Source organism: Schistocerca cancellata, chromosome 4 (assembly GCF_023864275.1).
Source record: "Schistocerca cancellata isolate TAMUIC-IGC-003103 chromosome 4, iqSchCanc2.1, whole genome shotgun sequence".
Lineage (NCBI taxonomy): Eukaryota > Metazoa > Arthropoda > Insecta > Orthoptera > Acrididae > Schistocerca > Schistocerca cancellata.
Window position 1 is genome coordinate 596,439,571 of NC_064629.1, and position 21,447 is coordinate 596,461,017.

At 42.4% G+C, this 21,447-nt stretch overlaps 1 protein-coding gene across 1 annotated transcript in view; it reads left to right on the forward strand.

The window, feature by feature from the left end:
- LOC126185152 (segment polarity protein dishevelled homolog DVL-3) overlaps positions 1–13,736 on the forward strand; it is a 138,750-nt gene extending 125,014 nt beyond the window's left edge. Inside the window, exon 15 of the mRNA XM_049927999.1 lies at positions 13,690–13,736. Within this exon, the coding sequence (XP_049783956.1) occupies positions 13,690–13,721 (32 nt within the window). The 3' untranslated portion in view covers positions 13,722–13,736. The remainder of the gene's footprint in view (positions 1–13,689) is intronic.
- The last annotated feature ends 7,711 nt before the right edge of the window (positions 13,737–21,447 follow it).

Genomic DNA, 21,447 nt, shown 5'->3' on the forward strand with positions numbered 1-21,447 from the left:
CCCCTCCCTCTTTTCCCCCAGTTCATACCCTCGTGATTGCAAATTCAAAGAAAATATTTTGTACATGTCTGTGTGCAAAATCTATGTGAGAGGTATCACTAATGCTGCATCTCTCAACAAGATACGGATTAAGATGGTATTTTAAATGTAATATGCAGACAAAGTTGATGATTGCATCATTACTGGACTGATGTAGCAGAGAGATTTTATTAGGAGTATGGTTCTTCAGAAAAATATACGATGAAGAGACAATGCCATGAAAATACATGTTGTGCATGGGTGTTGTGTGCATGTGGACTGCATATTGTTTGAAATTCTGCATGTCTTTCGAATGTGCATGTTGTCTATAGTTCACATGTTGTGCCCATTTGTAAAGTTTCGTGGCAATTTTAGCCAAGTCATTGGTTCTTCAGAGTTGTGGAAATGAATAGATTGCTGAGGGAAAGACACACAAGTGAAATCTAATAATAATTACTATTATTATTAGTATTATTAATTTTATTATTGGTATACAAATTTCTAAATGATAAATGTAACAGCGGTATTAGTACTTAGGCAGGTACAGTAATTGGTGATCATATTCTATAAGACACCCACAACTTAAATCGCTCATGCCCTTTTTGTGATGCACTCACCGTAAATTATTATTTAATTTGGTATAACTGCCAATAAACAGTACTTAATTTTGTGTTGCAGAAGTTGAACGTAGTAAATACCTAACAATGATATATTGCTTCGTCAGCACGCTCAGGTTGTGTGTGTGTGTGTGGGGGGGGGGGGGGGGGCAGAGAGAGAGAGAGAGAGAGAGAGAGAACGAACACACACACACTTACTTCTGCATGCATTGAGGGAAATATTTTATCGTGTTGGGAATGTAGGGTGCTTGCTGTAGCATTTCTGGGATAAGACAAACATGGTTAGCATGCATAATGTTGTGATACTGACATTCATTTCTTGCCATGAAACTGCTGTGTGTAATTGCATCAAAGTTAATGCTTTCCATTATTAAATGTGCCTTATGATACAGATGTGAACAAGGAATTAACAAAAGATAATTTATACGTAACTTACTCGGATGTACTGTAGGCACATCTGACTTGTAATATTAAAACAATCACCAAGGTCAGATTTAGTGTGGTACATTCCGTGAGCTTAGTGTGAAACATGAGTTCATTCATCTCAAGCCAAGATAATATAGCAACATTTAAAATCTACAGTGGCTGATTTTTGTATAGGTTTGTGTATATGCTTGAGTTAATTAACCAGGTAAATTTGTTATCGTGGTGACTTGGTTTAATAACAGCTTGTGATGAGTGTGTATTATCATAAGAAATATGGTGCCTTATTTTGAAGCTGTTTACAATTTCAACAGTACATGTTTGTAATGGACAGTGACTGTTTTGTTTTCTAGTCAGTCATTTGGCATTTACCAGCTTCCCTGTACTGTTCAGATATGAAATAAGATCACACCTGTGGAACAGTTAGGTAAAATGTAACTAACACTGTTAATTGTTTTCATACTTTTTATAGAATTTTCTATCTGTGTATGTTAAATTGTGCAAGATAATTATTATTAGTCTTGCAATTTGCCAACATAAGCAAACCACACTTAGTTTATAAATAATGCCTGTGTGCAACAATAAAACGCAAAATGACCAGTACACAAGTAAATAAAATGAACCATGGATCACACTGTAAATTAAACTGATTTGCAACAAAACAATATAAGTGTTCTTGGGAAAAATGGCTTCAGACAGAATTTCTCATACTGGTAGCTGTTACAGGTACTCAGTGAAGTGTTTTTATAAAATGAATTCCTTAACTATTTTGGTTTGTACAGTTAACACACTGCTATGTCATCCCAAATTTTCTCAGTGTCATCATCTTCTACTGATTCAGCTAAGTATTTGTTAGATCTGTATTCTAACTTACACTTTTCATTCAAACCAATAACCCTGGAATATGTGTTATCTTCACAATATGACCTAATAAATGTACACTCCAACAGCTTCATTGGAAAGTTTCAAAAATATTACCACTCACAGACTTCCCATTGGGCTTCATATGAGGGAATGCTGAAAAGTTATGCTACAGAATTTTTTTTGTCAAAACTCTTAAATCTTTCTAAATAAAACAAAGTCTGTTAACATTCTATAACTTTATTTATGTCTACATATTTAATTCTCAACATAATCACCCTGACAATGAACACATTGCTCCCAACAAAAGACCAGATTGTTGATACCGTCACTGTAGAATGTTTGATTTTGTTGACAGAGTTATAACCTCACCTCTGGTTCCACCCCTTCATCGCTACCAAAGTGAAGTATGTGAATGTGTTGTTTAAGTTTTGGAAACGATGACAGTGAACCCAAGGCATTGCATTGTTGCAGATGTCACAGCACATATGTGCTCTGGTGTTGTCATGCTGAAGGAGAAGGTGCTCCGTGTGTGGACAAACTTTTCAGATTTGTGCTTTCAGTTTTCTTAAGGGCTCTCACACACCAACTTAATTATGTTACGCACTGCCACATTACACACTACAATTTGGAGCCCACTAGTGGCAGAAGGTTGCACCTTGTGTCAGTGAAGTGGAAAAGTCAATGGAGTAATATGCATGAGATGGAATACCTCAACCAATGTTGAAAACAGAATAAAAAATTTGGAGACATTACTTATCAGCATCCCCCAGAACTGTTATTCACGGTTAGTTCATCTTGTCTTTACCGACCTCTGCTGGTTTTCCATAGACCAAATAACAGTACTTAATAAGTGAAATCTCCTGAGGTTTAGAGGTTGTGTGTGATATGTGTATTGGAGAACCTACTTAAGAAAAATGTTGATGTTACTTGAGGCATGTGTAGCCACTGCTTTATTAGAATCTGTTGTTGCTTCAGTATCTGAGTTGTAATCAACTTTCCATTGCTTGAAATGTATTTGTTGGTAAACTTCCGTATCTCAGAATCTACTGATGTGATTTCTGATCAGCTGACAATAAGTACACTTGTCCTCCACTCTGTTGTAAAATATATGTCCAGTTTGTGCATGTTAGGTATGTGTTGTTCGAAATAAGAGTGAAAATTAAAGGGAGGGAAAAATAGTGAGACCTAGTATTATCGTAACTTGCTTGCTGTAGAAAGCTGAAAGAAAAAGCCCATCAATTTGCCATCTGGTTGAAAGATCATCAAAATTGTTTCTTCATTCCACAATGTCAAATTTGGGACTTAACCGTAGATACTAATACGTAATACAGCAGTTGTGAACTGTATGCTGCCACTTTTCGTGTTCTACCAAAAATTCTTCCCAATGCTTGAATCAACTTACATTTTGTCACCTGTCATCAGCTTTCCAACAAGAAGTAACATTGAAATAGATGTGTGTAGAATACACACCTAAACTTTGTAGTAAAATGATGCTGTCACAAAATACAGAATTAGAGAAGAAATATGAAGGAACTGACACCAAAATCTTAGTAAAGAAATTGTCATAATAGGATGTTATTGGCTTTAAAAGGGGATAAACAGTTTGTAGTGTGATTAAATTACCTTGCGACTCTGGATTGAGAGGTGTGGGTAATATTGTTGCTTACATGTACCAAGCCCACCACATATAAGCCACTGATGCTCTACATCATATGCTGCCATTTACTGGCAACATGGTTTCAGAGTACACTACATCAACCAAACTGTTGGTGGTGTGAGAGGGAGGGATTTGTTCACTACTGTTATTATCAGGGCAGTGGTGTCTTCCACCCTTCAGCCCCCCTCCTCACCTGTTAACTAAGCATCTCAAGAAACACGTTATTTTAATCACACTGTAAGTATTGTGGATGTAATTTGCATCATTAATCTGCTTATTAGGATAATTTTTGCATGTTTTGTTTCTGTTAGTGTATGTATTGTGTAGATGAGGCAAACAAAGATGGACCTGGCCCAGAGTTTGTTTAGATGGCCATTTATTGACCTCATGTTTGGCATGCTATATCTTTTTGTTATTCCAACAGATAAACTTAATGATTATTATCTTTCTTGGTTTTGGGGAAAAGCACGACCCCCTCTGCAACATCCAACTTACTGGTGCAAATAAAATGCAATCTCATCTGAATTAAATCCATGTAGTGTTGTGAAGTGTGTCTTTGAGAAATTGTGGCTATACAGTATTATATAAGTTTTTCTGTAAATTCTGTCCATCTATTTTTATGCAGAGTTAACGGAATGGAAACTCCAAAACTTTTGTGATTATATCTCACATATACTTAGAAAAATGGACACAGCAAAGTGGAGAACAAAATCAAATTTGAAGGTGGTCTCCTAGTATCAGATTTCAAAGTAATAAGCCTATAAACAGGGCGTGCACTAAGTTTATATTATTTCGACTAAAGATTATAACTTTCCCCACCTATCCCTCTCTCAATTAAAGCTGAGAAATAATACTTTTAAACTTTTTGTAATGTTATGTAAGAGTAAATTTTGGAAATAATTCGTAGGTTGCCTTTAACAGAACCTATAGTAGTATGTAAGTAGAATAATGCAATACTATGGTGTGATGGTTGGGCTTGTTGACTGATTACAAGCTCAAAGTGACTATGTCATGTCAGTTAGATAATTATTTATTAATTATGATTACAGTTCCTATTGTTTATGACAGTATTAGGCTTTAACAGCTTAAAAATGCGACGAGTTTTGAGAGGGTTCTGACCATTGCCAAGTGTATAACATTCAGTCTATATCTTATCATAAACTAAAGCTTAACCTAAACACTGGTCTCATGTGGCAATAGATTAAACTTAAGATCTTGAGATATGTATTTTTATGTAATATGCCTAATGAATGGAACTCACTCAAAGTGTTTCACATTTTGTAATTGTAACTCAATATTGTCATAATCAATAATTGTTTAATATATTGTTTAATAATATGATATGATTGCCTGTTACAAATTCTCTGATCATAGCCTACCTTCTGCACAGGATAAAGTATTCAGTATAACACTGAATTCCTCATTTAATGCTCTATTGCCTTGCTTGCCAAATGAAGCAGGAACATTCCAGATCCTGACTAATGAGGGTGTTGTAAAATTTTTATCTTTATTGACAATTAAAGTTGAACTTTGACAATGTGTCAAGAAAGACTAAAAACATGTACTCTTCCAGTTAGTGCAGCCTAAGCTAGTTGTAATGAGCTGAATTTCACTGCTAAACCTGCAGCTGCATTCCTAAAGAAATTGTTCAGGATTTGATCCTATTTATCACTGTCTTGCTGGACAATTCGAGAGATTCTAATGAAGATGCATAAATGCTGTAACAACATTTGTATATGAATGTAGACATTCCGGGCATATACTACTGAGTTTCGAGCCAGGTGACAATGTTGAGATATCACAATGTTTAAAGAAGTGACATGCTCCTCTTCTTCCAGATGTGTATTGCACCTTCCAAAACATCACGGTGTCTCAGAACTGTCACCTGACTCAAAATACGAGTGTGTTGGTTGCTCCAAGTGTTGATAAAATTTGGAAGCGCACAGGTGTAACCCATAACAACATGAATATTTCATCCTAAATACTTTTCTATTAAATACAACTAATTAGCTAAATACTTCTCTTTGGTGATTCTTATATTGAGAGCCAAGTTACTGAACTGGTGTGCACCAACTAGATTCTTGTTTTAGTTCAAGACTTGATCTGATCTATATAGTATGAGGGATCCAGATGGCTGCCTTCATAGTAACACTGGGAATTGTTGCAATTCATATAACAGCCAGGAAACATTCCCAAATCTGCTTTCTCATACAAATTGCAGCTGCATCATATTCTGTATTTAAATGAGATTAATTAACAAAAAGTTTTGGGTCTTAAAAAATGAACCATCAAAGGATTCTATTTACAGAACAGTTTACATGCTGAGTGGTTACTTTAGTCATGCAAAGGAAAGTATCAGTTAGCACAGTTGTGCCGAAAGTTTAATTTGCTGGTTATTGTTATTGAACAGTCATTAACAAAAGTGCTACTAACACAATATTTGTAAATATATGTTAATATGAACAGATTGCATGCTTATGTGCTGTTTACTTACAGTGTAGCACTCAGTGAGTATTTTAGTTCTCTTAATACATTTTGCCTTATGATGTGGTGTCTAAGATGTCTTCAATAGCCAGTTTTCACACAAGAAAGGCAACTTTCAGTAGGTAATTTTCTCATATATCAGGAGTGCCAGATTTAATGCAATGGACGAGATTTCAGTGAATGTGTAATATGGACTTAACAGTACTTTTTCTGTTACACCAAAAATTAATTCTTAGAGAGAAAATCAAACCAGTAATTGCCAGCCCTAAGTTCCATATTCTTAAGTGTGTAAGCTGAAACTGATGTTATCATTTACTGACTGACATCACAATGGATTGTACAGGCATATGTGAAATTCAAAATGCAATTTGTGCTGTTTGATGTGTATGAAATATTCTTAAGTTTCTCATAAAAGTGAATGTTAAAATTAGCCAGAGTATAAAAATGCAATCAAAACACTGTTTGAGACTATTGCAAAGTTCGTACTTGTTGCTGGAGTCCTCCTTGCATGTATATGAGAGCAAGTTCAAGTGTAACATTAACATAAAATTGTTGCTCTTCCAGTAGTTTTTCGTACCAGTTACAAACTTAACTGTGTATTTGTTTATATGTGATAAAGTATACAGGATCAGCTGAGGAAATTCAGTGTACTTATGTTTCAATATACTCCTGATTTGTGGGTGGAAGTTACGTTTGTCATTGCAAACTGGCTTTTATTTTCTTGGAAAGAAGGATTTGTAGAGAGAGAGAGAGAGAGAGAGAGAGAGAGAATGAATGAATGAATTTGTATGCCTGTGGGTTGCTAATGGAGTATAGCCAAAACCTAAACTTAGAGTAGATTCAAATATTGATTGTACATGTCATGGACTGCCACAGTCTAATACTTTGATGCTCACAAGAACTTAATACAGAGCAATAATTTTCAAGAATATGATATACAGTTGTTTCTTTAACTTACCAGAACTTCAAACTGATAAAACTTGAAGTAGACTTTAAAATTATCTTCCATATATAAATACTGTAAATTTTTCAACAATGACACAGATGGATACCACAAAGATTCCTCAGTGTTCATATTTTCCATGGATCTAGATGAGAAATGTAGCTGTTGGTGATACTGGTAATGGTTGATTTTTGTTTATTTACACTTTCCTTGTATGAGGTGCATTAATCTCATGCTTTTGCTACTATGAAAAGATCCTATTTATGTACATAATTATATATATAAAAAAATAAATATATTAAATTGTTTTGTATGTTGTGTTGTTTTTTCTGTCAGCATCTAAAGTAACATAACTCTGAAAATGCTATAACTAATAGGGAAAATGATGTATTATGAGATAGACCATTTAATATTTTTAGGGAATTTCACACATAATTAAGTAAACATGTTGTACATTTCACTTGCATAAAAAAATATACTGTCAAATTGTAGTCAAGAGATTGGCAGTGAGGCAACTAGGAGTTAATTGGTAATGTTCTAGCACAAAACAGTATTTTCTCGGCTTTACAGTATGCTTTAACTTTGGCAGTAACATTCCAAATGTAATTCGATTATATATACTGAGACTGAAATTGTTCCTGGGGAGAGATGATAGTACAGAAACATAAAACAGTAACATGCGCAATTTTTACTTAATGCCATTTGATCGAATTAGCACTGAGTGTCACATGATGTGATGCAGCACTAATGTGTGTGCATGATGTGGTTTCCTATTCAGTTTGGTGCATGCACTTCACACTTTCAGTGACACAAGGAACATATGCGTTTTGAGTGTGCATCAGTTGTTGAAAATTGAACCAATGTTTATAGGTACGGAGTTACCTATATTCAGCAGGAATCATTTACAGTTTTTGGTTGGTGTCATCTGCTGCTTATCAACTGTATCATCCATATAGTCTGGAACATATCTTGTATGTTTTGACATGTGTTTTTGTTAGTGGTGATGTCTTTTGGGAACATAAGGAATGGACATTTAAGTGTATTTGGGAGCTAGAGGTAAAGGGCTGTGTGTAGAACTGCAGTCTTATTATTATTGTTACTATTTCAACAAAATAATTTAATTCCATAACAACATGTTACTAACAACGTTCCTTATGCTTTTCTTAATTTCAGGAACACCCACTAAAATGCTATGTTTGAAAACAATATATAAATAACTCAAACTTGCATTTCAACACTAGTTACCAGGGAACAAAACTTCCTTACTTGTGTTATCTCTGATGACATTACATTTTGCGTAACTATATCTTACCTATGGTAAGGGAAGTTCTGGCAGAATGTAAATAATTTTGGAGTGAAAGAGACATCTTGCCGAATAGTAGAAGTATTGAATTGTTGACAGGTGCACAAAAAATAAAAAAAAAAAAAAAAAAAAACAAAAAAAAAATGAAAAATTCACGAGCTTTCAGATGAATCCTGTTTGTGGACCATCAAGAGGAAACCTTCCTAGCCCCCTCCCCCCCTTCCCCCCCCCCCCCCCCCCCCCCCCCCCCCCCCCCCCCCCCCCACCACCACACACATACACGGAGGACGGGGAAACTGTTGGTTTGAGGGTGTGGATGCACTGGATTAGTGGAAACAGAGGCCAGTAAGATTAAGGGATCAAAGGACATGTTGTGATGATTACTCCCATCTATACAGTCAGAAATGCTGGTGTTGGGGGACAAGGACCCACATGGCATGGGTTGTAAAAGCAGCCATTGAATTTTATCATACGGCTCAGCAGTATTTTCGATCACTGGGTATTCGAATCTGTTCTTATCCACGGTTTGGCAGTGACCAATCATTCTGGTGGACAACTGCTTGGTGGTCATGCCCACATAAAATTATGAGCAGAAATTGTAGCAGAGATGGTATATGACCTGGCTGCTTTCATGGGTCACCCTTCCTCCGATGACATAGGGTGAGTCTGTGACGCGACTAGGGCAGGATGTGCCGAGTTGGTGAATTAGGCAGATCTTGCTAATGGGCCTTCCACTGCTGTGGCCATAGACTGGCACATGGAGTGGCATAGTGAAGGACCTCAATGTGTAAGTTGGGTAGGTGTCAAAATACCACTTGCCGTGTACCGCAAGTCTCTAGAGGAACGGAAGGTTCCAAATGATTGGAAAAGAGCACAGGTAGTCCCAGTCTTCAAGAAGGGTCGTCGAGCAGATGCGCAAAACTATAGACCTATCTCTCTGACGTCGATCTGTTGTAGAATTTTAGAACATGTCTTTTGCTCGAGTATCATGTCGTTTTTGGAAACTCAGAATCTACTATGTAGGGAATCAACATGGATTCCGAAACAGCGATCGTGTGAAACCCAACTCGCTTTATTTGTTCATGAGACCCAGAAAATATTAGATACAGGCTCCAGGTAGATGCCATTTTCCTTGACTTCCGGAAGGCGTTCGATACAGTTCCGCACTGTCGCCTGATAAACAAAGTAAGAGCCTACGGAATATCAGACCAGCTGTGTGGCTGGATTGAAGAGTTTTTAGCAAACAGAACACAGCATGTTGTTCTCAATGGAGAGACATCTACAGACGTTAAAGTAACCTCTGGCGTGCCACAGGGGAGTGTTATGGGACCATTGCTTTTCACAATATATTTAAATGACCTAGTAGATAAGTGTCGGAAGTTCCATGCGGCTTTTCGCGGATGATGCTGTAGTATACAGAGAAGTTGCAGCATTAGAAAATTGTAGCGAAATGCAGGAAGATCTGCAGCGGATAGGCACTTGGTGCAGGGAGTGGCAACTGACCCCTTAACATAGACAAATGTAATGTATTGCGAATACATAGAAAGAAGGATCCTTTATTGTATGATTATATGATAGCGGAACAAACACTGGTAGCAGTTACTTCTGTAAAATATCTGGGAGTATGCGTGCGGAACGATTTGAAGTGGAATGATCATATAAAATTAATTGTTGGTAAGGCGGGTACCAGGTTGAGATTCATTGGGAGAGTCCTTAGAAAATGTAGTCCATCAACAAAGGAGGTGGCTTACAAAACACTCGTTCGACCTATACTTGAGTATTGCTCATCAGTGTGGGATCCGTACCAGATCGGGTTGACGGAGGAGATAGAGAAGATCCAAAGAAGAGTGGGCGCGTTTCGTCACAGGGTTATTTGGTAACCGTGATAGCGTTACGGAGATGTTTAACAAACTCAAGTGGCAGACTCTGCAAGAGAGGCGCTCTGCATCGCGGTGTAGCTTGCTCGCCAGGTTTCGAGAGGGTGCGTTTCTGGATGAGGTATCGAATATATTGCTTCCCCCTACTTATACCTCCCGAGGAGATCACGAATGTAAAATTAGAGAGATTAGAGCGCGCACAGAGGCTTTCAGACAGTCGTTCTTCCCGCGAACCATACGCGACTGGAACAGGAAAGGGAGATAATGACAGTGGCACGTAAAGTGCCCTCCGCCACACACCGTTGGGTGGCTTGCGGAGTATAAATGTAGATGTAGATGTAGATGTAGATGTAGAGGGAGAGGGGTGGGGGAAAGGATCATGGGTAGCAGAACCCTCATTTCTAGGCATGATAATTGATAGTCTTTGCCTTCTAAGGGCATTATTCAGTTGCTTCAGTCTGGGATGATATTGGGCAATTGGAGTGAGGGGTGCTATTTTGCAGGTGGTTCTTGGGGGTGAAGGGAAGTTTATGGTTGTGAGGATATGGTACAGGTAATCTATTTGTGCTCTAGGTTATGGTGATAATGTGTGTGTGTGAAGCTCTTTCTGACACCTCCAGCATACTGAGCAAAGGAATTTCTTTTTCTGTGTGTATGCTGTCCACAGGTGGCCAGGATATGTGCAATTACTGTTTATGGTTAGTGGGTTTGAAGCAAATGGAGGTGTGGAGCGCCATTAGAGAGGTGGAGGCCAGTGTTCCGGAAGGTGGCACATTGGGTTGAGGAAGAGGACCAGGTGAAGCAGATTAGAGATGATGATGATGATGATGATATACCTTACCCTCAAAGGAGAAGTAGTAGTTTGTGATGACGTGATAGGTAAGATGTACACTCTGTGATCAAAAGTATCCAGACACCTGGCTGAATATGACTTAAAAGTTCGTGGCACCCTCCATCGGTAATGCTGGAATTTAATATGGTGTTGACCCACCCTTAGACTTGATGACAGCTTCCACTCTCGCAGGCATACGTTGAATCAGGTGCTGGAGGGTTTCTTGGGGAATGGCAGCCCATTCTTCACGGATTGCTGCACTGAGGAGAGGTATCGATGTCTGTTGGTGAGGTGTTCCAAAAATGTCCCAAAGTTGGTCTATATGATTCATGTCAGGACTCTGTGCAGTCCAGTCCATTACAGGGATGTTATTGTTGTGTAACTATTCTGCCACAGGCCGTGCGTTATGAACAGGTGCTCGATCATGTTGAAAGATGCAATTGCCATTCCCGAATTGCTCTTCAACAGTGGGAAGCAAGAAGGTGCTTAAAACATCACTGTAAGCCTGTACTGTGATAGTGCCAAGCAAAAAAAAACATGGGTGCAAGCCCCTTCCATGAAAAACAAGACCACACCATAACACCACCACCTGTTGGAACTGCTCACACTGGCAGATGACATTCACCAGGCATTCGCCATACCCACACCCTGCCATTGGATCGCCACATTGTGTACCGTGATTCCTCACTCCACACTACGTTTTTCCACTGTTCAATCATCCGATGTTTACGCTCCTTACACAAAGCACGGCATCGTTTGGCATTTACTGGAATGATGTGTGGCTTATGAACAGCCGCTCAACCATGAAATCCAAGTTTTCTCACCTCCGCCTAACCGTCATAGTACTTGCAGTGGATCCTGATGCAGTTTGGAATTCCTGTGTGATCATCTGGATAGATGTCTGCCTATTACACATTACGACCCTCTTCAACTGTTGGCAGTCTCTGTCAGTCAACAGACGAGGTCGGCCGATACGCTTTTGTGCTGTACGTGTCCCTTCACGTTTTCAATTCACTATCACATTGGAAACAGTGGACCTAGGGATGTTTAGGGGTGTGGAAATCTCATGTACAGACGTGTGACACAAGTGACACCCAATGACCTGACCATGTTTGAAGTCCATGAGTTCCACGGAGTGCCCCATTCTGCTCTCTCATGATGTCTAATGACTACTGAGGTCGCTGATATGCAGTACCTGGGAGTAGGTGGCAGCACAATCCACCTAATATGAAAAACATATGTTTTTGAGGGTGTCCGGATACTTTTGATCACATAGTGTACAAGGAATTGGGTTTGGAGTCAGAGGGGCATTGGGGAGGTAGTGTTTGATAGCAGTGAGGTCATGGGCATGGGGAATGTTTTTGTAGAGGAAGGTGGCTTCAGCAGTGACGAGTAGGACCTATGTGGTAACTGGGTCAAGAAAGGAAGTGGTTTGTACACACATGTCCAGAAAAGACAGAACACCTGAACGACTAGAGATAGGATGTTCGTATTCACAGGACGTGTACAATAGTATATTCTGCAGTAATGATTAGCATTTCAGTCACCTCAGTTCAGCATGTGCCCTGTTGCATAGTAAACATAGGGTCCGCCATGGGCCCTGATAACTTATTCCATGTGTGATAGCATCCACACATATAAGGTGTGAATGGCAGCCTTTAGTGTAGCCAACTGTGTTGCATTCACCTGGTTCCGCAGAGGCTGACACTGGGTCACAGCACTGCACCTATTGTTTCGACATATCCCACACAAGTCTGGTGATCTGGCAGGTCAGGACAAGGCTGACATCCTGCGATGCCCAGAAGGCATACGTGTTTGTGCAGCAACATCTGGTCATACATTGCCTTGCTGAAAAATGGCTTCTGGGGTGTTGTGCAGAAAGGGTATGGCTATGGGTCACAAAATGAGATTCACGTAGGTCACACTGCTTGCAGTGGCCTGGAAACGCACCAACTGTGATTTGTGGTTGCACCCGATAGCACCCCCACACCATAAGACCGTGAGTTGGTACTGTATGTCATGTGAGAATGCACCAATGTGATGCCGCTCCCCATGTTTACGGCAAACCCAAATGCGGCCTTGATTTTCAAACAAACAGCACTTGGATTCATCTGAAAACATTATCTGATGTCATTCCTGTCCCCCATGATGTCATTCCATACACGATTGTCGTCTAGCATGTTTCTGCATATTTGTGAAAGGTAAGTGGAGAAATGGATGATGTGCATGTAACCCATGCTGTAATGAACGGCTATGGATTGTCACCCTTGATAGTATACAATGTGTTACACTGTTGCGTCAGAGCTGAGGGGGATGCAGATCTGTCTTGTAATGCCATTCGGATGAGGTGTCTGTCTTCTCGGGGGGGGGGGGGGGGGGGGGGGGGGTCTGGGTGCTGCCACCTGACCCATCTTGTTGTGTTCTACAGCCTTCTGTGAACCATTATTTAAGATATTTAAAAAAACTATTTAGGAATTTACCAAAATTTTCATTACTTGGGAACACAAGTCCATTCTACTGTGCTATAGTGTTATTAAACACCTCAGTTTTTTTATATGCTGAAAAACACTTCTGTGCCTAAAATATACTTGTTTGTTTATATCATATTTTTAATCATCTTTTGAAGAAGCAGCAGTAATATGTATATCATATCATTTTTCTTCTCTTACAGTATGGGATTGCAGTGCAGCTCCTGTCACCTGAGTAATGTAAAGGTTTCCACAAGTAACCAAGAGGATTCATGACACAACTACAGCTATTATTTGGTACAATCCCTCCATTCATAACTGCTTAAAACTGTGGTTTTTCTGGTCCATTTGAATTTTCACTATTGAACTGGCAAATAATACACAGTGTGGTGTTCAGTAAAACAACAATGCAAATGTTGAAATGAGACTTAAATTCTTGCTTCAGAGTAAAACCCCAGTAATGATAAAAGCTGATGTTTTCCAAACCACAACTTCTCCCACAGCTCCTGAATTTCTTCTCTGATAGTACACACATCAAAAAAAGTTTTGCATCACCTCAGTTCCGAGAGTTCCAGAACCTGTACAGAAAACTGGAATAAAGATCTACATAAACCTAATTTCCGCCCTTTTTATTGCTCATGAAAACCACACATTGCATGTTGTACCACCATATAGCGAGACATTCAGAGGTGGTGGTCCACATTGCTGTACACACATATACCTCTAATGTCTAGTAGCACATCCTCTTGCATTGATTCATGCCTGTATTCATCGTGGCATATTATCCACACGTTCATCAATACGCTCTAGATCCAGTGTGTCCCACTCCTCAATGGCGATTCGGCATAGGTCACGTCGTTCATAAACAGCCCTTTTCAATCTATCCCGAGCATGTTCAATAGGGTTTGTGTCTGGAGAACACGCTGGCCACTCTAGTCGAACGATGTCATTATCCTGAAGGAAGTCATTCACAAGATGTTCAAGACGCGGGCGCGAATTGTCATCCATGAAGACAAATGTCTCATCAATATGCTGCCGATATGGTTGCAATATCAGTCGGAAGATGGCATTCACGTATAGTACAGCCGTTGCAGCACCTTCCATCACCACCAGCAGTGAATGTCGGCCCCACATAATGCCACCCCAAAACAGCAGGGAACCTCCACCTTTCTGCACTCACTGGACAATGTGTCTAAGATGTTCAGCCTGACCGCGTTGCCTCCAAACACGTCTCCGACAATTGTCTGGATCAAGGCATATGCAACACTCATTGGTGAAGAGAATGTGATGCCAATCCTGATTGATCCAATCAGCATGCTGTTGGGCCCATCTGCACAGGGCTGCATGGTGTTGTGGTTGCAAAGATGGACCTCGCCATGGATGTCAGGAGTGAAGTTGTGCATCATGCAGCCTCTTGCGCACAGTTTGAGTCATAACACGATGTGCTGTGGCTGTACAAAAAGCATTATTCAACATGGTGGCATTGCTGTCGGTGTTCCTCTGAGCCATAATCTGTAGGTAGCTGTCATCCACTGCAGTAGTAGCCCTTCGGCAGTCTGAGCGAGGCATGTCATCGACACTTCCTGTCTCTCTCTGTATCTCCTCCATGTCCAAACAACATCGCTTTGGTTCACCCCGAGACACCTGTACACTTCCCTTGTTGAGAGTCCTTCCTGGCACAAAGTAACAACGCGGACATGATCAAACTGTGGTACTGACCGTCTAAGCATGGATGAACTACAGACAACATGAGCTGTGTAACTCTTTCCTGGTGGAATGACTGGAACTGATTGGCTTTCAAACCCCCTCCGTCTAATAGGCGCTGATCATGCATGGTTGTTTACATCTTTGGGCAGGGTTAGTGACATCTCTGAACAGTCCAAAGAACTGTGTCTGTGACACAATATCCACAGCCAACGTCTATCTTCAGGAGTTCTGGGAACCGGGTTGATGCAAAACTTTTTTTGGTATGTGTTTAGGTACAGGGAATATTCTCTCTCTTTCTGATTTCACATCTCCATATTTCTTGTTCTTGAGCTGTTACAGTTGAAATACAAGTGGCTGTGATGGTATGTAAGAAATTTTCTTGATAAGTTGTGGTCTCATGAAGATATACAGACAGTTTTCTGAGATTATCTTATACGTCATTAATGTAGTTCTCTCTCATCAAAACCTCTTCTTGAAAAGATGTCTTCAATTCTTCAAGTTCCTCGTATTTTCTTTAGATGACTTGAATTCCTTATCATTATCACACACAACTTTTCTCTCAAAATCTTCTGAATGTTTTCTGTGCATTGCTTTCATGAAGGAAAGATTCCTTGACATCTTATTGTGATTTTCTCTGAAGAATGTAGCCTTTCTTAATTGTGGACTCTAGTGCCTGTTATTGGACATGGCTCTCTCTTTCCTGGTTGCTGAAGTGTCCTGTGGTTTTAACTCTGTTTGTTCTCTAAGACATGGAATATGTAAGTATGTGCATGGCGAGTATGGGGCCCCGAGCTATTGCAGCCTTCTTTCCTGGGCTGCATTTCCTTGCCCTTCCCCTTCTTTCCTGTCTTTGCTCCTTCCCCTTCCCCTTCGCCCTCTCCTCTCCCTCTCTTGGTGTCCTTGTTTATGTTGGCCCCGCCATCCTCCTGGTTATGTTGGCTTTGCAATTTGGTTTTGTTATGTAATTACCTTATGTAATTACCTTATTCTTTTGACATTCTCTGGTCCTACTCTGGGGTTTGACCTCCATTACTAAATTTCTATTCCATAGTGTGGGCCATTTGGGGAAGAGCACCTTACCTAGTGTCTCCGACGTGTGCCCTCCTATTTCCTTCCACCTTTTCCTCCATGTCATTGTCTGATGCTCAGATGCATAGCCAGCACGGTAGCCAGCCCGTGTGGTGGGGTCGCTATGCTTTCGGTTGAGCCCCCTGAATACGCAGGGAGCATCGGAACTCCAGGCAATGGTCGCCATGCCAGACGGCCCTTGCTGTGGTTGGGTGGTGCCCGTGGGGAGAGCCCCTGATCGGAGTGGGTGGTATCAGGGTGGACACTATGCAAATGAAATGCATACGGGTCTAGAACTCTGGCCGTTCTTCTACAGCTGTCTCTTTGAATTGAAATGATTCTTTAAGTGCTGCTTCTTCTGCCCCTTCGGCCTTCCCTTCCATGGGTACCTGCTGGGAGGAGGGTCAGGCTCGTCCGCTAGGGGCGAAACCTATCCCCCACTATCTGGTTTGCACCAGGACTGATGGGGATTCTTTTTTGTGGAACACATTGAAGACAAGTTTGGTGAAGTGGACTCTCTGAGTAAGATGCGGTCAGTTTCGTTGTTGATCAAACTGCTTCAGCTGCCCAGTCTGCAGCCCTTCGTGCCTGTAACCATCTTGGCACAATTCCTGTGTCCATTACCCCCCACCAGTCTCTGAATATGGTTCAAAGTGTAATTTTTCAGTGACTTCATCCTTCAAACTGATGAGGAACTTCAGGACAGTCTCGGACAGCGGGGTGTTCACTTTGTTTGGCATGTTCAGAAGGGTCCGAAGGACAATCGCATTGATACTGGTGCCTTTATCCTGGCCTTTAAAGGGGATGCTCTCCCTGAGAAGCCGTACATCCCACCACCTATGAGATGTTTTAAGTGTTTTCGTTTTGCACACATGTCTTCCTGCTGTTCGCAGGCCCCTCTCTGTGGTGACTGTGGACGTCCACTCCAAGAGGGAAGTTCCTGTGTTCCCCCTCCTGTGTGTGTTAATTGTCATGGCAATCATTCTCCACGTTCACCAGATTGCCCAGTATATAAGAAGGAAAAGAAGATACAGGAGTATAAGCCCTTGATAATCTAACCTACACTGAGGCTTGTAAGAAGTATGAACCTCTTCATCCTGTGTCCATAATGTCTAGCGCCCCTCCCAGGATCCCCTTTCCTGGCAGCTTCCAGGCCAAAAGCCTGCTGCCACGCGATGACCACGAGAATCACGGTCTTAGGCCCCCCAGGTCGCTCGATCTCTTTCTGTTCCAGATCTTGCTGCAGCTGGCTCCTTTTTGCTGCAAAGCCCTCCTCAATCTCAAACAGAAAAGAAGAAGAAACATAAGTCCCGGGACAAGGCGCCTCTGGTGTCGCTTAGAGGTCCCTTCGCAACCTGATTCTGACCTGTTGTTCATGGATGTCGCCCCCTCCTTGTCGGTGACGGGTGGTGGCCCGGCGGCATGACTGGCTTTAGCCTGTTCACCCCCCATTTGAATCATCGGCCTGTGGTTAGCCAATGGAATTGTAATGGGTATTACTGTCACCTTCCGGAGTTGCAATCCCTTATTTCCCTTCATTCTGCAGCTTGTGTAGTTCTACAGGAATCTCACTTTACTGATGATCACTTACCAATCCTCTGTGGGTTCCGTGTTTTCTGTCGAAATTGGGTCAGCCTCCTGCGGGCCTCTGGTGATGTTTCTATGTTGGTCCATACGGATGTTGGTAGCATGTGGATTCCTCTTCAAACTACATTTGAAACAGTTGCTGTTAGGGTCCACCTGGACTCTGAGGTCACGGTTTGCAATCTTTATCTTCCTCCTGAGAGGACTCTTACACCTGCTGCATTCACTGCCCTTCTTCAGCAACTTCCTCCTCCCTTCCTCCTTCTCAGGGATTTTAATGCTCATCATCCCTTGTGGGGCAGTGCATTTCCATCTAGTCGGGATCTTCTCATAGACCAGTTTCTTGCAGACCACGAGGTGTGCCTTCTTAATGATGGCTCCCCTACTCATTTCAGTGCCGGTCATGGAACCTTTTCTGCCATTGATCTTTCTCTTTCTTTTCCCTCCCTCCTCCCTTCATTACACTGGTCGTCTCATGATGACCTTTTTGATAGTGACCATTTCCCGTTGATTCTCTCGCTCCCTTCCCGCTCCCCGATGGACACGTTGCCTCGTTGGTCTTTCCAACGCGCTGATTGGCCACTATATACTGCACAGGTCGTTTTTTCTCCCTCTTTGTCGGGTTGTATTGATGGCATCCTATGTGACGTGTCTGACGCGATTGTTCACGCTGCTAGCCGTGTTATCCCACGCTCATCTGGACCATTCCGCAACCGACAAGTCTCGTGGTGGAGCATGGCCATTGCCATTGCCATCCGTGATCACCGTCGAGCTTTGAAATACCTTAAGAGGCTCCCATCCATTGCCAACCTTATTACCTTTAAACGCCTTCACGCTAAAGCCCGTTACTTAATCAAACAGAGCAAACGGATGTGTTGGGAACACTGTTTCTTCCCTCGGTTCTACTGTCCCTATGTCACGGGTATGGGCATGCCTCTGCATGGACCCTCTCACGCGGGTTTCAATTCTTTACTTTAAAATCACGGGTGGTCCACTTCTGTCACCGTACTACGGTCCACCCCAATCCGGAGCTCTACCTCAATGTACAATTACCTGTGGTCCCACAGTTTTGTTTCCTGGGTCTTCTTTTCAACAACAAGCTCACTTGGCTGCCTCCAAGGTTGCCATCGGCAGTCTACCCTCCCAGGCCTTCACCTCCCAGATGGCCTTTGCACGGACCCGTTGATTCTTGCGGAATATCTTGCGACCCATTTTGCAACAGCATCAGCCTCCTATCCAGCTGCTTTCCTTCACAAGAAACAGCGGGCCAAAGCTTTTGCCTTATGTTTTACCCCTTGTCAGTCAGAATCTTACAACGAACCTTTTACTGAATGGGAACTTCTTTCCGCCCCTGGCCCAGACCCCATTCATAACCAACTGCTTCAACATCTCAGTGCTTCATAATGGCAACATCTTGTCCGGGTGTTTAACCGTATTTGACTCCAGGGTGACATCCCTTCTCAGTGGAGGAATGGCATCATGGTTCCTGTCCTTAAGCCTGGTAAGAAACCACTGTTTGTTGAAAGCTATCGGCCAATTAGTCTGACAAACGTTGTCTGCAAGTTACTTGAACAGATGGTAGCCCGTCGGCTCAATTGGGTCCTTGAATCTCGGGATATATTGTCGCCTTACCAGTGTGACTTCCGAGAGGGACGATCTCTGATGGATAATTTCCTCCGCTTGGAATCTGCAGTTCGGCAGGGTTTTTCCCAGCGCCGCCATTTGGTTGCCATTTTTCGACCTTCGCAAGGCCTATCACACGGCTTGGCGCCATCACATGTTACTTACACTTCATGAGTGGGGTCTTCGGGGCCCACTCCCAATTTTTATCAGCCAGTTCCTGTTCCATCGGTCGTTCAGGGTTCGGGTTGGTACTGTTTTTAGTTCTCCATAGCCCCAGGAGAATGGCATCCCACAAAGTTCCGTATTGAGTGTACTACTTTTCCTCATTGGTATAGATGGACTTGTGGCGTCTGTCAGTCCTTTGGTCACCCCCTGCTCTTTATGTGGATGATTTCTGTATTTGGGTTAGTTCCTCTTCGATGGCCTCTGCAGAGTGGCAGCTCCAGGGAGCTATACGGCATGCCTCCGCATGGACCCTCTCACGCGAGTTTCAATTCTCTCCTTTAAAATCACGAGTGGTCCACTTCTGTCGCCATACTGCGGTCCACCCCAATCTGGAGCTCTACCTCGATGCACGACAATTACCTGTGGCCCCACAGTTTCTTTTCCTGGGCCTTCTTTTTGACAACAAGCTCACTTGGCTGCCTCATATCGGACTTCTGAAGGTAGGATGTTTCCATAAGCTCAATGAGCTTTGCTTCCCTGCACACACCTCTTGGGGTGCGGGGCGTTCCATCCTTCTCCGCATTTATCGGGCTTTTGTGCTGCCTTGCTTTGACTATGGTTGTCAACTTTATGGTTCGGCTGCTCCTTCCACACTGCGCCTCCTCAATCTGGTCCACCATCATGGTATCCGGTAGGCCACCAGTGCCTTCCCTACTAGCCCTGTTGATAGTCTCCTGGTTGAAGCTGGGATCCCCCCCCCCCCCCCATTTTTGTTTGGCGGTCCCAGCTTCTGGTTTCTTATGCAATCGCTGTCCGTTCCTCTCCCACTCATCCTTCCTATTCTATCCTGTTCCCAGACCAAGGACGTCGCCCACCTGATTCCCACCCTCGGGTGGGTTTACTGGTTGGGCTCCGCCTTGCGTCTCTTCACCGTGATTTTCAGCTTCGTTCTTTGTCCTGTCTGCCACGTTCCCTTCCCAACACCCCACCTTATTTAGTTCCTCGGCCCCAGATTCGGATGGATCTCCGCCGAGGTTCGAAAGATGCCGTTCCCCCGATGGTGTTCCCTCGTTTTTTCTGCTGAATTTTATGGGATTTTTGGGATGCTGTTGTTTTTTACACCGATGGCTTTAAATCTGCTGATTGTGTGGGATATGCCTTCACGTCCTCTGTTGGCATGGAAAATCATCTCCTGCCAACTACATGTGGGGTGTATACTGCAGAATTGATGGCAATTTCCCAGGCCCTTACCTTTATTAAACAGTCCCAACTCCACCGCGTTTTGCTATGTATGCACTCAATGAGTGGCCTTCAGGCTATTGACCAGTGTTCTTCCCGCCATCCCTTGGTCTCAGCCATCCATGACTGTCTTGCTGATCCTCACCATGCTGCTGGTTCCGTTTATTTCCTTTGGGTCCCTGGCCATGTGGGTATCCCAGGTAATGAGCTTGCTGATCGTTTGGCTGGGGGAGCAGTCACCTCCCTTCTCTGTAACCCCTCCTGTGGCACATTTACGGCTTCATATCAAATCCCACTTCGCACAATTGTGGGCTTACTCTTGGGAGGCTACCTCCCTGTTTAATAACTTCATGCACTTAAGCTGACAGCTGTCCTGTGGCATTCTTCCTTCCCCCTCTCCCGAAAGGACTTTACCACCCTGTGTCATCTCCGCATCAGCCATACCAGGCTGACTCATGGTTTTCTTTTGTGTAATGAGCCACCCCCACTTTGTGGTTGTGGAGCCTTCTTTTGGCTCTGCGTACTAAGTACAGACTGCCCCGCACTTTACCTTTAATATTGGCAGACAATTCCCG